Source organism: Dendrobium catenatum, unplaced genomic scaffold, assembly GCF_001605985.2.
Source record: "Dendrobium catenatum unplaced genomic scaffold, ASM160598v2 fragScaff_scaffold_313, whole genome shotgun sequence".
NCBI classification, from domain to species: domain Eukaryota; kingdom Viridiplantae; phylum Streptophyta; class Magnoliopsida; order Asparagales; family Orchidaceae; genus Dendrobium; species Dendrobium catenatum.
The window spans coordinates 214110-231076 of NW_021318775.1; the positions used below are offsets into that span (position 1 = coordinate 214110).

Consider the following 16967-nt stretch of genomic DNA (forward strand, 5'->3'; position numbering starts at 1 on the left):
ACCGTTTGGTAACTCAAATTGTGGTAAGAACTTTCCAACAGCGCTTCGGGTTCTTGATTTGGACTCATTTGAGCTTGGATTGAGTTGAATTTGGTGTCGTTGGGTTCGTATTTCCAAGATGCCCAGTTTGACTGTAAGTTTGCTGAAATCAGAGTTTAGGTGATCCCAGATTTAATTTTTGAAGTATCCAACTTGGTTTTGCCTCGAGATTCATGCCCGATCAAAATAATTTTTTGATGATATATCAATAATTATGATTTTAGTTATTGGAATTTTGGTATATAAAGTAATAAGTTTAAATTATACTAGATATAGAAAATAATATTGAAATAATTATAAATTAAATATTATGATGATGAAAATGAAATTATATAGGTACAAAGTTGACGACAAAAGAGTGGTGACTAAACGAATTGTCAAAACATCCTGATTTCAAGGTGATAACTCATGTCTTAATTAACAGTAATGATATTTGCTTCTCCTACACATAATGCATCCAACATTATTACTATTTCTTACTCTTAATGCTCTATGAAGTACATTTATTAAAGACAATTGATCATGCTGAATTAGAAACCATGAATTTTATATCATAAGTGAGATTGCTTATATGATGTCATGATGCTTACTCTATATATTAACATAAAATGATATAGATAAAATAATTTATGTAGAATGCTTGTATGTGCATGATTGATTGATGGAGCATATCCTTTATAGTAATGGCTAGGGATGTAATGTACTTGCTCGCACAAATAAAAAAACTATGGAAAAATAAGTATCTTTATTGGTACTATTTTAGACGGTGTCTCCTGTGATGGTTGTATTAATTACAAAAAAAGTCGTGACATGATATGATTATTATATACATGCATATGATATGATTTATGGACATTTTCAAATTCAAAGTTTATTAAATAAAGTTACTTTATAGTTTATAACAAGCATGCATATTATTCCTAAGGTCTTGTATTACTGTAATTTAGAAGCATGATGTGCTCATTGAGTTTTATTATGGCTCACCCCTATATTTACAAATGAACAAAAGTATTATTCAAAGAGATCAAACGAGTATAAGATGAGAGACGTGTATCATAGGCGAGATGCTCCGAGAGAAAAATATTTATAGCATTTTACTTTAAATCTTTGAGTTTTAAGTGGCTCTTTTAGTTTATTGGAAATAGATTATTAGTTGACAAAAATTTAATCAACCATCTGACTGTTTGTTCCCGCCTTGTTAATTTGAGCCTTTAAGCCGAGTCATGACAAATGGGACCAACAATTGGTTGAAAATATATCACAAATATTACTCAATTGCAAAATTTTTGAAGATATACTAATGCATTACTCTGTCATAGGATGAGTATATGTGGCTTAGGGATCTGTACGGCCAATCAAGTGTAGGAGACGTGTCCGCAACAATTAGATTTTGATTGCGGAGCAAAGAAGTTGGAGGAAAATACTAAGGAACAAGCGGTGAGCATAACATATGATACCCAAAAATCTTAATCTAATAGTGGAGAGAACACAATTGATGAGGTAGTGAGAAGAAGGGCATCTTCATTGACTGAATAAATGAATGCTGATATGAGTGCACTGCAAGTTAAGGTAGATGTACTGCAACACCAACAATAGAAAAAGAAACAACTAGATGAAGGGGAAAAGGAAGATGAGGGAGTACAAAACAAGATCAATGAATGAACTAATGAGTGAAATGCGTCAGCTGAAATTTTAGGTTTTGATTAAAACATGTTTCAAACTCAGTGTGGGATTTTACATTGAACTTTATGTTTCAAATTAGTGATTGGATATTTTTGTTGACTGTATATCTACATTACTATCAACTTGATTTCATATGAATTGTATGTGAAGCGATCATTTCTAAACATAAAATTTTTAGGCAATAGAGTTGCTATTTAATTTTTTCTATTTGCAGTACAAGTTTCTAAGAAAATTTCTACAAGGGCTTGAAATAACCAGCCAACAAGATCTCCAAGGAAATTGACTGGTGAGGTGCCCGCAGCCATTTCCAACGGCATGACCAGTAGATATTCTGTCGGAAACTACCAAGGGGTTTCTTGTTGGCTAAGCCGCCGGAAACTCTGACAGGTACATCTATCAATTCCTCTCCCCAACCGGTGGCTTTTGTGGCAGCCATAATGTCATTTTTTTTCAAGATTTATTCAAGTTGATAAACTGCCGAAGATAATTCTTGGTAACATTTTTGGTCATTAAAAGACATTTCTGATGGGGTTTTTCGAATGGTTTAAAATCCACCAGAATTTTTATTTACTAGAGATTTTGACCATTTTTTGATAGATTTTTTCACAAAAATTTCAATGTCATCTTGTACTTGTTTATATAGAATTTTTTTTTTCTTTCTTTTCTTTTTGTGGCAATTGATGTTAAAAGAAAAGGTGGTAGGAGAGGAAAGAGGTTGCTAAAGATGCGTTGCCAGAGTTGGCAGGCCGGGGTAGGTGATGGTAGCAGCAAATGCTATGGGGAATAATAAGAGATAGGTGTTTGGGGGAAATGGGAGAGCTTGTGGATGGCAATTTGGATGGAAGATGCGGAGATGGAGAAAGCCTATGGATTTGATAAACTTTGGAAATTGGTGGACGGAACACGAGGGTATAGTTTATGTTTTCTTATGATTTTCTTGCAAATACAAATTTTAAATATCTGAATAAACATATTATTATAGACGAATATTGAAAGAAATGATTTTTTATTTTTTTTGGAAATAATTAATGCATGAGAACATCAAACATATTTGATTTCATATTAGTAAAAATAACAATAAATTAAAAATAAAAATAAAAAGTAATCCCAAACAACCTCTTAGAATTCATTTGGGGTGATGGCAAATTTAATAAATATGACAGTAGAGTTGTTGTGAAGAAAGCAATTTTTTTAAAAAATTATTATGGGTATTATAGATATTTTTATTTTTAAAATTGTCAAATAGCAACTTTCTTACATCTAAAACACTCTAGTACATTTGATTCTAAAGAGCATCATTCCACTATAAAAATTCCAAGGAAATAGCTGAACCAAATAGACCCTTAATCTATGTAAGAAAGTTAACTGAAATAACAAATGTTTTAACAATTTAAATCATGAATAGCAAACCACTAAATCACTTAATCCATATTGTTAGTTAAATTTGATATCTAAAATCGAACTTCGACTTACATCAGTTTTCTAAATGATAAAGAAGTTTTAAAAACGGCAGGATTCCACTATACAATCAGCATAGTATTGAAATCAATGTTTGAAGAGTACGGTTTTATAGGCCAAGATGATGAAAAATATAACTAATAAATAAAAAGTAGAGTGGAACCAATAAAGTAATTTATTCATGCATTATTGAAAACATGAGGCTGAAAATAACCATTCAAGTGTTTTACAAATGATGTTACTGATATAATTGGAGAAGTAAAATTCTTCCTGAAAGATTAATTCGATACTTACAGCAACGGTGCATGCAACCAATCCAGGTTTCTCTCGATGATCCAGGGCTCCAACAAGAAAAAGTAAAGCCCCAATATACCATGGAACCGTAGCAAGCAAGAAGCCAGACAAGAACCTATTGAGCAGAAAGAGCATGTGTCATTAACATCCAGCTTATATATATAAATGTAGCAATAGAGTAACTGAATAAATAAATTGGAAAACATGGCATAATTTGGTTTTTGGATAACCTTTTTTAAGACTACTTAAATATTTGAGTTTAACAATTATACATCACATTTGATGAAATGCAAAATCAAGATAGAAATCAAATCAAGCAAAAGTCTAATGACCATCGAATAGAAATTAACAAACCATAAAAGCTATACAAATACTTTCAAATTCACGCACTTGCTGAAACCCAAATTGTATCAAAATTTGATTAAACTCATTCTCTCATTCAAACCAAGAGCAAAATTTAGATGAAAGAAAAATAAAGAATTTATAATCAAGCCTATCATTTGAACAACTAGATAACCTCTCCTGTAACTATTCAAGCTACTCAGTTGATCAAGAATTGAAACCCAAAATAGAAGGAAGATTATATCTAACTACAAGTTTTGTTGAAGTTCTAATTATTTTTATACACATGCCCTAAATCATATTGATTAATAGCGCAAAATAGTGTGTGCCATAACTCAGTGTGTAGCAAGGCACACACTACTTGCGCTATTGGAATAGCAAGGCAAAAGTGGAAAAAATAGCATGTTATATGTATAATTTTTCAGTTGTGTTGAAGCTCGTAGAGCACATTGCAAGCATTACTTTATTGGTTTGATTTTTTTTATTATTGTTTTTAATTGTTTTATCTTGAGTACTTATAATAGTTAGTAGTGCGTATGAATGAATATGTAATATTTGAGATTGATCTAAAGAAAAAGAAAAATATTTATCTAGGCTAAGTATATTCGTCGAAAAATATGAAAATGAAGACTGATGAAAAAGATTATGATTTGAAAGACGATCAAGAAAGCAAGAGTAATTTATGATGATAATAATAATGATTATCAAAAAGTCTACTTTAGATTTTGATGAATATGGGGCATGTAAGAAAATTAGTTCTAATGTTTGTGCATAAGCTTAAAATTTATAATTTGTCCTAGTACTATGCATTTCTATCACCAAAATTATTTTATTTGCAATTTTAATTGTTTTCTTTTCCATAATAGTTGGTTTTTCAATCTATTTGTTTTTTATTAACTTTCACATATTTTATAATAACCTTATGTTTCATTATAAGGCAATGATTATATTTTTTTATCACTTCCAAGGTATTTTCTCTCTTGCATTGTTGAACTATTCTTTTTTGTTTATTTATTTACTCTATTTTAAAATAGAATAATGTAAAGCATAATGGCTCTAGAGAACACTATGCTACAGTGTGTTATTCACTATTTACAAACATGCCAAATGCCCCACATTTTTAATAACAAATAACAATAGAAATTCCCTTTTATCACTCTAAAGAAAAGACACTATAATCCACAATAATTGAACATTGAAAACATAATCAACTAAAGACTTGATCATTATATATGTTGAAGATAATCGACAAAGCTAGCTAACGGGAATATGAAGTCATAGATAATAATAGAAAAACATGTTCATATGCCAAAAGATAGTCACAAGAAGAGGGTTGCCAAATGAAAGCACAGAAAGGACTGAACAATAATGCTACAGGAGGATCCAAAGCCCAAATGAAAGATGCAAGAGAAGAATGTTATACAAAGACTTGAACAACAGAGAGCCCATTAAAAGAGGCTTGTAAAGGAACATTTGAATCAAATCCACCTAACTTGATAATTTAGCTCCAATGAATTGTATAAATCGCAGTCATCAAATAAATCGAAATAATGATTATTACAGTATTTATAAAAATGGACATGATATCATCCTCCATAATAGCCTATGGCATAAGATTAGCATAATTATTAAAGCTTGATGAAGATGATGTATTAAATGTAGATCCAAAGGAGGTGAAACGAGAGAAATTAAAGGCACTAGTTGATGGATCGTAATATAAATTCAAATTACATACATTTTAAACTAGAATAATACCAGAATTCAAGGATTTTCAACTTGTAATCATTCTGCCATATTCCCTGCATTATTTTATATGATTCTATTTTCCTATCATTTAATTTCTTGAGAATTCATGGATGAAACCTTCTAAGATTCTGATAGAGACCACTTGAATATTCCTAGTGATTCCTATCGGATCTTCGCCAAAACACAATTATTCCGCTGTTTTTAATAGAAAACAGCCACCAAACAATGGAAAATCTGAGAAAATAGGGAGAAAACGTTGGGAAAACAATAGTAACAATTGTATTCCACTAGTAGACAAACAAAACCAAAGCAAGATACAATGTTCTTCAATTCGAGAGGAAGAACAACTCTCCAACAATTTCCGGCAACGCCAAGAGCCCAAGCAAGAAAACCTAGAAGACAAAACTCATTCAAAATCAAGATCCAAAACCTAATCCCCTCATAACTCCCTATTAATACAATCTAATTTAAATTAAAAGCAAAAGGACTACTCTACCCTTCCTTCTCCCTCCAAAAACACTTAACCCATGTTTGAATTGCAAGTGGACCCCACTCCCTGGCTCCCTCTCTCTTCCGCGCGGCTCCTCTGCGTCCGTCGCTTATAGAACTGGACCTGCTGGGCCGGTCCAGGTAGAGCCGGTCCAAGCTGGACCGGCATAACAGATTCTACAAATCATTTCCTTATCATATTTTTCTGAATTTCATATATCTCATGTTCACATCTACATGGACTGATAATTATTATAGCTAAATTTCATGTGACTAATAGTATTTTCAAAACACAATAAGTGCAATACAATGCACAAGGATTTTTTATTTTTTATTCTTAACTATGCATACCACAGAATAAAGTGGACGCTTTTAATAACTATAGCACTCAAGATATCTGTATCATATAAACATATGACACGCACATATAATGATACAATAACTATTAAATTAATCAAATTTAAACCACATCAAAGGTAAACCAAATATAAAAATTCTTTAAAATTGAACCTTCAAATTGAAATTTCTAGCAATTTCTATTACGCATAGGAATTAATAAAAAGATTCAATATAGTGTAATAGATTTATGTTAAATATAGGAAATTCAGGCTTTCAAGACAAAATTAAAAGTGATTATTAAAATTTAAAAATCACATTTAGTTCAGAATAAAATCTAAAGTTAAATACTTTAAATCTCAAATCTCATAAAACAAGCTCAATGGAAATTATTATTCATCATTCTTTCACTCACATAATCCCTCTCAAGTAGATTTTTTTTCTTCTTATTCTTGCTCTTCTATTACTGAGTCAACCTCATTTTTTGTTTCTTGAATAATGACAACATATCTAGATGAAGCTTGAGATGAACTAACCCTCATTGATGATGAACCACCCATTATGTTTTACCTAATAAACCTTACAAACCACTATCTACCAACTTCTATTGACGCATCTTTAACTTTCCTACAAGTTGTCTTCATTACCAAAATAGTCATTACCAGCATATTCCTCTTCCACAATTAATAATTTAAATAAAAAAATAATTTGATCAGTAATATTTAATTCATATAATCTCCAATAAGAATAAGGTAACTCAGGTCATTTGAGCACATACAATAACAGCACATCAGTTTTACCAAACAAATAATCATATGTTGATTTATAAACAGTTAACAGTTGGATTGTCCAAGTAACAGTATCAAGTTCAACCAAAATAGCTTCAAACAACAACTTTTTCCAAAAAAATTTCAGAGCTGATTTTGCATCCAGATATAGCAAACCAAAAATGCTCTTCTCCCCACTAAGCATGAATGATAAGAGATATAGTAAAAACTAGGGTGACGAAAGAAGTTTATAAAATATTAGATAGGTTCCATTTTTTTAAATATTGGAAAGTGTTTAGAGAATGTTTTTGATGCAAACTAGTTCAAACAAATCATTTAATTTTTATTACCATCATCTTAATAATGTTATTGACTTTTATTTTGATGCCTATGTGCTTTTTATCTCTTATTTAGATGCCAAATATTCAACAGCCGTTCACCTAACTTTGGTCCCCAATATTTACAACCCTAAATGAGCTAGGAAAAGGAAGGCAACAGTTAGTTGACTCATCCTTCAATAATCCACCTCCCCTCCAAAACCTTTTCTTCCTTTATCAACAACAAATCCCTCAAATTTCTATCCTTCCAATAATGTCATCCCCGCTAACGTAGAAAATGATCTATCTGATCTCAAACTCATGATAGGTCCAGCATGACAAGGATCTCCTCTCAGTCATTTTCATTTGTTAAGTTATTTGATTTTCCCTTAAATTCAATCCGTAATTGAAAGAGTATTTAAATATGCTTATAGATAAAGACATGTAGATAAACAACATAGGTATGGAATGAAGAATAATAAAGACCGTGAGTTTAGGACTTTCTGGCTTTAGATATATTGGGAAGAGAGATAGTCGCAAAAGGTGAAGAATTTTAGCCTTAGAAATCATGCCTATTTAGATTTAATGAAATATAATTACATAATAGAGAGATACTGTGAAAGAGAGAGGGCAGACAAGAGAGATAAAAAGATAATAAAAATTTCAGGAGGAAATAAAGTATGGGTGCAAATTTCATTTATACATGGATAACCAAATGACAAGCACTCGAGTATTTTTTTCTTTTTTTAATAAAAAGATAGGGTTATATAATAAGATAAAACTAAGTTAAAATTTAAACAAAAATAAGTATTAAGAATCTTATCATCTAATTTAAAAAGAAGATGATCCTACAATTATAGAAACAAAAAATGGCTAAGAATAAACCAAAAAAACACTAAAAAATCTAAAATTTTATAGTAGAAATTTGATGCATTTCTTGTCCTGTATTAACTCTTTGGTGCCAATAGAAATGTTCTCCTAAAGAATCACACGAAAAGCCCTCTTAAAAATGAAGTATAAAAAAGGTGGTGGAACAGATTTATGTATATCTCCTAAATCTCCACCATATGTTGATTGAAGACAAGATGATTCAAATGCCTCCTTGCATTGTACATAAAAATTTTATTAGTACCATAAAAAGGGATCACATAGTCAAATCATAGTTGAAGCATTATTAGCATGAATTCAACAAGAATTTTTTAAAAGGAATATACATATATATATATTGTGTGTGCGCCTGTGCATGTGAAGTAGAATCTTACAAGACTAGAAGAATGTGTGGATCAACTTTTTTTGTCTCAATTTATTTTACTGTTGAAATAATAACTATGATAGAAGATATGTATTTCTCAATCATGGCAAAAGGATTAAGCACGATCTTAAATTTGGCTTAGGAATAATCATAGACATCAACTCAAGTTCAAGCTCTACAAAAGGCTCAATGACCAATAACAAATCATCATCAATCTCATCTATAAAACCCATGTAAGAACAATTGTAATACTTAAGTACCCAATTAGCACAAGCATCTAGCATATTTTTCATAGGGTTTTTTACTAATAAAGTTAACATAAGTGCCTAAACTTCTAGAATTCATAAGTTTCTAAACTTTTGAAGTTTAAGAAACTAATGTATCATATGATCTATCATCATAATAAGATGATTTTAAACAATGAAGGTTGGAACAATCATATCTATAATCATAATAAAACAATTAATTTTCTTAGGAATATTGACTACAATAATATGACTAAGCACTAATATGACTTGATGATGAATAATGATACATATGGATCTAATATTGATCAAAATGATTGAAATATAACACATGATAATCACAATATCCATTGTAATATGACTATGAAATAAATGCCATAGTGCTTCCCCGAAGATGTTTTGTTTGTTGTTGAAAGAAAGTGTTAGATGAAGATGCCAAGTGATCATAAGTATGAATTCAAGGTTATGATATATCAGGCTAAGAAGCTGAGTGCTCAAGGTGAGAACGATTATTGATGTGCTCCTAGATGAATGGTGTCGTATCACATATAAGGTGGATGAGAAAGATGATATTTCAATAGAATTTTAACAAGCTAGAGTATGTTGTCTAAACATGGTTGTATTACTAATGTTTTGGTTTCACAAATCACCTTTGTGTGCTAGATTGTTCCTTTTTAAATATATTAATATATAGTTTTAACAATATTTTTAATAGTGCGCTTTAAATGTGAAGCACTAGGTTTAGGCATTGCAAGCTTCTCAAGAGAATGGAAGAGTCAAAACGTATGTTGTGTGCCGCTCAAGCACAAAAGTACTCATAAAGTGCTTGCACCTGTGAGATTCATCATTCAACTTCGACTCAAGTGCTAATTTCGTCGACCAATTAAATCAATGAAATAAAAAAGGAAAGAGAACTAGTATACTCAAAGAACATAAACCACTAGGGCAAGTGCACATGAAATAAGGTTAGGACCATTAAGGTTCTTGTTCATGCACTCCAATTGTTCTCCACATGAGCAGATTCCAATAAGTGACAGTATCTTCACTTCCTCCTCACACAACTCTCAACACACAAAGTTATATCTTGTTCTCAATAGTCATCATTGATTTATAGATACTGTTAAATCCTATTTGACTTAATCATTATTAAAATTTTCAAATCACTAGATTTTTCTTTTCAATCTTGTTTTTTATTTCTCAGTTCCTTATAAACTTGATTTTGAAAATAAGTATAAAGTTATCAAAAAAAAATTTGTATTTTTTATTTTTCTTTTCAATCTTGTTTTTTATTTCTCAGTTCCTTCTAAACTTGATTTTGAAAATAAGTATAAAGTTATCAAAAAAAAATTGTATTTTTTTGGATTTATTTTAAAATTATAGATGTTATTGTTGTGATTTAAAATTTTAATATATAATTTATATTATTTATTCTTTTGTGAGGATTCAATGATCTTAAACTATTAGGTATGATTGATTTTAATACAAGGAATAAGGATCCAACTTGAAAGCATACAAAGTTAAATTTTTAGTCAAGTAACCACATATATATTATTGTGGTAAAAAGAATAATGGAGGTATATCTCAAGACAAGCATTTTATTGATCCTTTTGGGACATCAAAAAGGAGCAATGTGATTAAGCTCATGAGAACACCTTCAAAGGTCAAGGAAGAGCTAATTTCTTATCAAGAGAGAGCAAAAAAATAAGACAAAATTTATGCAAAGATCATAATGAGAGTGTGAGAATGCTAAAGAATTAGATGTTCAAATGTCATTGAATTTTATGGGAAGAGAACATAACAACCAAGTTCTGCAAATATCAAAGGACATAGCATTAGATTAAGCTCTCCCACACACTCACCCCCAATTGTCGAGGGGTTGCTTTTGGAAAGCAATCACAAGTATCTAAGTCTGAAGCTATCGTAACATACATAGCTTTTCCTAACACTCAAGCTATAGAGCATATCCACACTTGAAAAGCATATCAACTAGTAATGCCAAGACATCTCTAACACGTAGTTGTGCGGGCAAGCTCTAATGCCCATCACATATATCCATGTTCAGAAAACATTCCCCATCCTTTTAGTGTCAAAGCATGCACAACCCATAGTAGTGTGGGAAGGTTCTCATGCCCATCAACTATATCCATGTCCAAAAAATTTCCCTATCCTTTTAGCATCATGGCCCATAATAGTTTAAGTACAATATTTTTTCAACAATTTTTCCTTAGGGCTCATTTGCTTGCTTGGAGTTTTAAAACATGTTTCAAGAAATAATCAACTTACTATATTCCATCATTCGGTTGGATATAGTTTTTATACTCTAAAAAACCTTCAAGATCCCTCTACAATGATGTTCTAATTTCCAATCATGAAATGACTGAAAATGAAATCATCATATAAAAAATGATATTTTTATCTCCATTCAACAAAATTACTCCTAAGGTAAATTAATATGTAGTGAAATTATGGTGATTCTGTAGTTAATAGTGATGAGAACTTGGATAATATTGGAAATGGGGCTTCTGTTTTTAAACCTAAACTACAAAAGGAACTCAAATCCCTAGGTCCTTTGAATAACTCCTGAAGGCATAAAAAATTTGAAGTTTTGATTAAAAAAAGGAATGGGGGTCCTTCCCCCTTGGTGGGAAAATGAGTTCCTTAGCCTTTTGGAATTGTAGAGGGGCGAATAAAAGGGAAGCCTCTCCGTACTTGAAGGAAGTGGTCAAAGATTGGGATGTGTTCTTTGTTGGAATTGTAGAAACAAAAATCCCTTCGATTGCTAATTGGGATTTTTGTAAATTTATGGGTAAGGATTGGGATTTCTTTCTTTACCCTTCTGATGGGCTTTCTGGCGGGTTAATGGTTATGTGGAGGATTGATTTGGCATCATTTTCTCTATTGGGAGCTTCTTCTAGGTGTATAATTGGAGAGCTGAAAATTGTCAACAAATGTAATTGGGTTGTATCTACTGTATATGGGAGTAGAGAAGTATGCGGCAGAAGGGAATTATAGAATCTCTTGGGACAGCATTCTAATTTGAGTATTCCTACAGTTGTGGGGGGGGGGACTTCAATTGTATTTTGTCACAAGGAGATAAAGAAGAGGGAAAAAAATTCAATTTTTCTCTTGGGCCTCAAGAGATGATCTCATTCATGAATGAATTTGATTATCATGAGGTTGGTGTTATTGGCCCAAACTACACTTGGTGTAATAATAAGAAAGGAAGCGCTCGCATTTGGGAAAGACTTGATAGATGTCTTTTGAATTCTCAAGCTTTGGAATTGATTCAGAATGTGTCTTGTAGTCATTTGGCAAGGGTAGCATCGGATCACTGCCCCATTATTCTTAAAAAATTTTAAAAATCAATTCGTAAAAGCAAATTGATGAGATTTGAAGATGTATGGATTTCATACCCCGCTTCTATGGCTATTGTTTGTAACTCTTGGAATAGATGTAATGATTGTGAGCCCATGGAGAATCTTAATAAGAAATTTCGAAGATCGCTGTGGGATTTATTTTTCTGGAGTAGAGCAAAGCATCAAAACTTGTTGGTGTTAAAGGAAAAATTAAAAATTGAAGCTTCTGAACTACAGTCGGAGGAAGTGGGGTCGAACGGTTTTACTAATGAAAAACTTCTCCTTCTTAGATTAAAAGTAGGTGAATTGAACACTACACTAGCTCGATTAAACATTTGGTGGAGACAAAGAGTGAAGATTAAATGGTTGAAGGAAGGAGACATTAATTCCAACTATTTTCATGCCTTTGCTACAGAAGGAGGAATGGCAATCTCATCAAATAGGTGAGGGATTCTAATGGCGTTATGTTGTATTATCAAGAAGGAATAGATTATGATATGTTTGAGTTCTTTTGCAATAAATGGAGGTGTAGATCATGCGTTCTCAATAATTGGCCAAAGCAATTAAACAAGTTAAATCAAGATGAATGTAATTTTCTGGACATGGATTTTACATTCCAGGAAGTTGAAAATGTGATTGAAGGACTAGGGAGGAACATCTCCCTGGGGTTGGATGGAATTCCTTATTCCTTTCTCAAAGCTTACTGGAAGATCATAGGGAAGGATGTGTGGTCGGCTATCTCTCAATTCTTTATAACAGGTATCATGTGCTCTAAATGGAAAGAGACAAGGGTAATTCTTATTCCTAAAATTGTTAATCCGGTAGACCCCTCTAACTTCCGTCCTATCAGCTTGTGTTTATCTATTTATAAAGTTGGTTTTATTTCTGAGAATCAAGCTGCTTTTTTAAAAGGTAGAAGCTTGTCTAATCACATACTACTGGTACAAGATATTTTCAATAAATTTAGATTTTCAAAATCTAAAAAGGGATTGGCAGCAATCAAAATTGATATGGAATAAGCTTATGATTGAATGGCTTGGCAAACTTTGAAACAAGTTTTAGAATACTTTGGTTTTCCGGGATATTTTTCTAATCTATTGATGGAATGTGTTGTAAATCCCAAATTCTCTATTCTAGTGAATGGCAAAAACTCAAACTGGATTGAAGCCAAAAGTGAGTTTCGATAAGGATGTCCGCTGTCCCAGTACTTGTTTATTCAATGTTCTCAGCTCTTGACCAATGGGTTTAGTCAATGTGATAATTTGGGCATCAAAGTTGCTCCAACTTCTCCCAAAATATAACATTTACTCTATGCCGATGACATCATTGTTTTCTATGAAGCTAAGACTTGGGATTTGAAGAAGATTAGAAAGATTGTTTATAATTATTGTAAGTGGACTAAACAAAGTGTTAACTTTCAAAAATCTGCAGTTATTTATGGCAAATCTGTCTCTCGATCAAAGAAGAAAAATATTTCGAAGTTGTTGAAGTTTAGGGAAGTTTAAGAGCTGAAGTTTTTGGGTGTTAAAATGGCTTTAAGGATACATGTTTCATCTGATTTTTTACATATCCTGGAGAAAGCTGCGGGCAAAATAAATGGTTGGGGAAACAAATTCTTTTCATTAGCCGGTAAAATGGTTTTGATCAAAGCTGTGATTTTATCAATTCCAATTTTTTATGCTACACACTCTTTGGTTCCATTGAGTATCTTGAAGGAAATTGATAGGATGTGCAAAGATTTCTTATGGAATAAACATGGTGGTGTTCGTAGCATTCATTATATGGCATGGAAGAAACTCTGCAAACCTGTGGATCAAGGAGGAAGAGGTATACACTCTGCTGTAACTGCGGTTGGGCCTTTTAGAGCCAAATTTGCATGAAATTTTATTAATAATCCTAATTCTAATCTTAACAAATCATTGAGGAGCAAGTATGGTGAAGACATTTGGCATAATAACAATAAAAAAAACTGCTCGTCTACTTGGAAGATTATCATTAATGGTTCAGAATATCTTTGGTCATTGCTACAGTGGAGGTTGTCTTCTAGCAATTCAGTGAATACTCTAAAGAATGTGTGGATTTTGGATAGAAGTATTGAAAAATGGCCAACATTTGTAGCTGTGTTGGAAGGTGAGATTCCATCTGTTGACAAATTTATTAAGAATGGGAATTGGAATACAAATGAATTGAACAAGTATTTTGGAAGCATTTTGGTTGATAGTATTTTGAAAATACAATTTTTTCATGAAACATCTGGAGATCATTTGGAATTCTGTAATAAGTTTTCAGGCAAGTCCGTTTCTCGAATGGTAGCAGAAGTGAATCTGGATAAATGATCAAACTAGTAATTGGAAATGGATGAAGAAAATTCATCTTTCACCTCGTGTAGATTGTTTCTGGTGGAGAATTTTAAACAAAGCATTGCCTACGTTTGATTTCTTACTGCATAGGAAAATTTTGGAGTGTTGTCTTTGTCCGAGAGGATGCATAGCTGTAGAAGATGAAGAACACATCACGGTGAAATGTGAAAAATTAGTTCCTGTTATTCAGTTGCTTAACGATTGGGGATTTCCTGCTCCAAGTTTTAATTCTTTCATGGATTGTATATATAATTTGGAACTTCTTTCTTCTACGAATCTATTTATTGCTAATCTCTACTGCACAGTGATATTCTTTTCTTGGAAGAGTAGGAATTGTGTTCAGCATGGTTCCAAAGAATTTGGCTTCAAATGCTCTTAGTATTACATTAAATTCAGCAAAATTAAATATCTATTCGAACCACTGGGGTGTTAACCAACGATTGTTGTTTCATACTTGGAACCCTCCTCCATCTGGATGGATTAAATTTAATTTTGATGCTTCTTTGGTGAAGTCTAATGAAGCCGGTCTTGGTGGCATTTTTAGGGACTCTAAAGGAAGGTTTTTACTTGCTTATGGAGTCAAAATAGTTCATTGGGATAGCAGATTGCTAGAACTTCTTGCTTTTAGATCGTTGAAGAAAATCCATCATGATTGGAAAATAGAAGCCAACGACATTGTGATTGAAGGTGATAATCACAATGTCATCAAATATCTTCAAGGATCGGTTGATAAAGGAATTTGCTCAGATAACTTTAGCATGGTGGAAGACTTCTCCTTTCTAAAGGATTTTGGGAATATCATTTTTCATTTCACGCATAAAAAGTGTAATAAGTTAGCTGATTTTTGTGCTAACATGACTTTATTAGGCGATTTTTTTGGTTGATCTTAGTGGTAATAACATTCCTCTATTTTTTTCTTTGTTCAAGGAGGATTGTGATAGATTTTCTATCACATAGTAGTTTGTAATAATTTCTTCTCTTTAATGCAATTTGCATTTCTTTCAAAAAAAAAAGAATTTGAAAGGACATTGAATTGCTAATACAAAGGTAAATAAAAAAATTTTGGAATCCGCCCACAACAAAAGAAAACCTTAGAGATTCTCAAAAAACACAACTAAGGGTTCATTTGATTGCTTGTAGAAAGAAATCATGCTTTCAAAAATGATGATTTCATTTTTATTAAATTTGTGCGTGAATTGAAAATCATTGCAATTGAGGACGTTTTAAAAGGGTCTGTGAGGTTTGATGCCAATGTTGCTATTTAACTACAACTGAATCATAGAAATAACAATTTTGACATTTTTTGAAACATTTTTTCTAACTTCAGCAACCAAGTAGGGCTTAAGATCACTCATTAATGTAAGTAATCTAACAAACAACAAAAGAGATTCAGTAGTAAACGAATTAACGAAAGGAGCATTGAATATTAAAAAAATTTACTTACAAAACCCATCCAATACCAATGCCACCGCATGGAAGGCGATGCTCTCTGATGGGTATGCCCTCTGCCACTACCGCATAAGGGATGGATTGGTATCCCACTGAAATCACAGTAAAAAAACAATTTAAAAAAATTGTAATCAGAAAACCTAGTTCTAGATCTGAGAACAAAGGGAAAAAAACAAATAACGAAAAAAAAAATAATTAACGAATAAAGGAACCAACCAGGTATGACTTGGTAAGCGGGCAGTTGAGCTGGAGGGAGCTTGGGTTGCTGTTGGTACAAATGAGGAGAACCGCGAAGAGGAGCGACGGGTGGTACAGCTGCCTGTGCGAAAGTCCCATAGCGAGGGATTTCAACGGGTTTCTTCGAAGAATCGCACTCCTCTCCTCCAGCAATCATCATCTTTCGCTCTCTTTGTTCATTAATAACTTCAACGCTCTTAAGCAATGGAAGAGGAGAAATTATTTGGTGCCTCCGGAACCAATTAAATCCCACTGGATATTTAATTAGATTTTGTTTATTATTTTTTTCTTGCCAGCACGTCCTATCCGACCCGATCCAATCCGGACAAAAAATTTGAATTTGTTGAGAGTCCAAAAGAATCTGAGTTAGATCATTTTATTTTTCAACCTCTTGTTTGATTTTCTTGACGCTGTTCTTGCCAACAGGTGCAATCGTTCGGTATTTCTGACAGTGCAAAAGTTTATCTCCTTCAAACAGGTACAAAAACTTCTTGCGCCTTTGATATGTTTTTGGTTGCATATTTACAGTTCTATTTTAAAAATTAGATTGCATAGCTTTAAAATTTTTGAGTTTTTTTTTTTCATTTCAACTTCGTT

At 32.1% G+C, this 16967-nt stretch overlaps 1 protein-coding gene across 1 annotated transcript in view; it reads right to left on the reverse strand.

The window, feature by feature from the left end:
• LOC110110092 (60S ribosomal protein L18a-like protein) overlaps positions 1 to 16598 on the reverse strand; it is a 33544-nt gene extending 16946 nt beyond the window's left edge. The window contains exons 1-3 of the mRNA XM_020841400.2: positions 16350 to 16598; positions 16129 to 16225; positions 3475 to 3589 (exon numbers count right to left, since the gene is read on the reverse strand). Of these exons, the coding sequence (XP_020697059.1) occupies positions 3475 to 3589; positions 16129 to 16225; positions 16350 to 16530 (393 nt within the window). The 5' untranslated portion in view covers positions 16531 to 16598. The remainder of the gene's footprint in view (positions 1 to 3474; positions 3590 to 16128; positions 16226 to 16349) is intronic.
• Between the last annotated feature and the right edge of the window lie 369 nt (positions 16599 to 16967).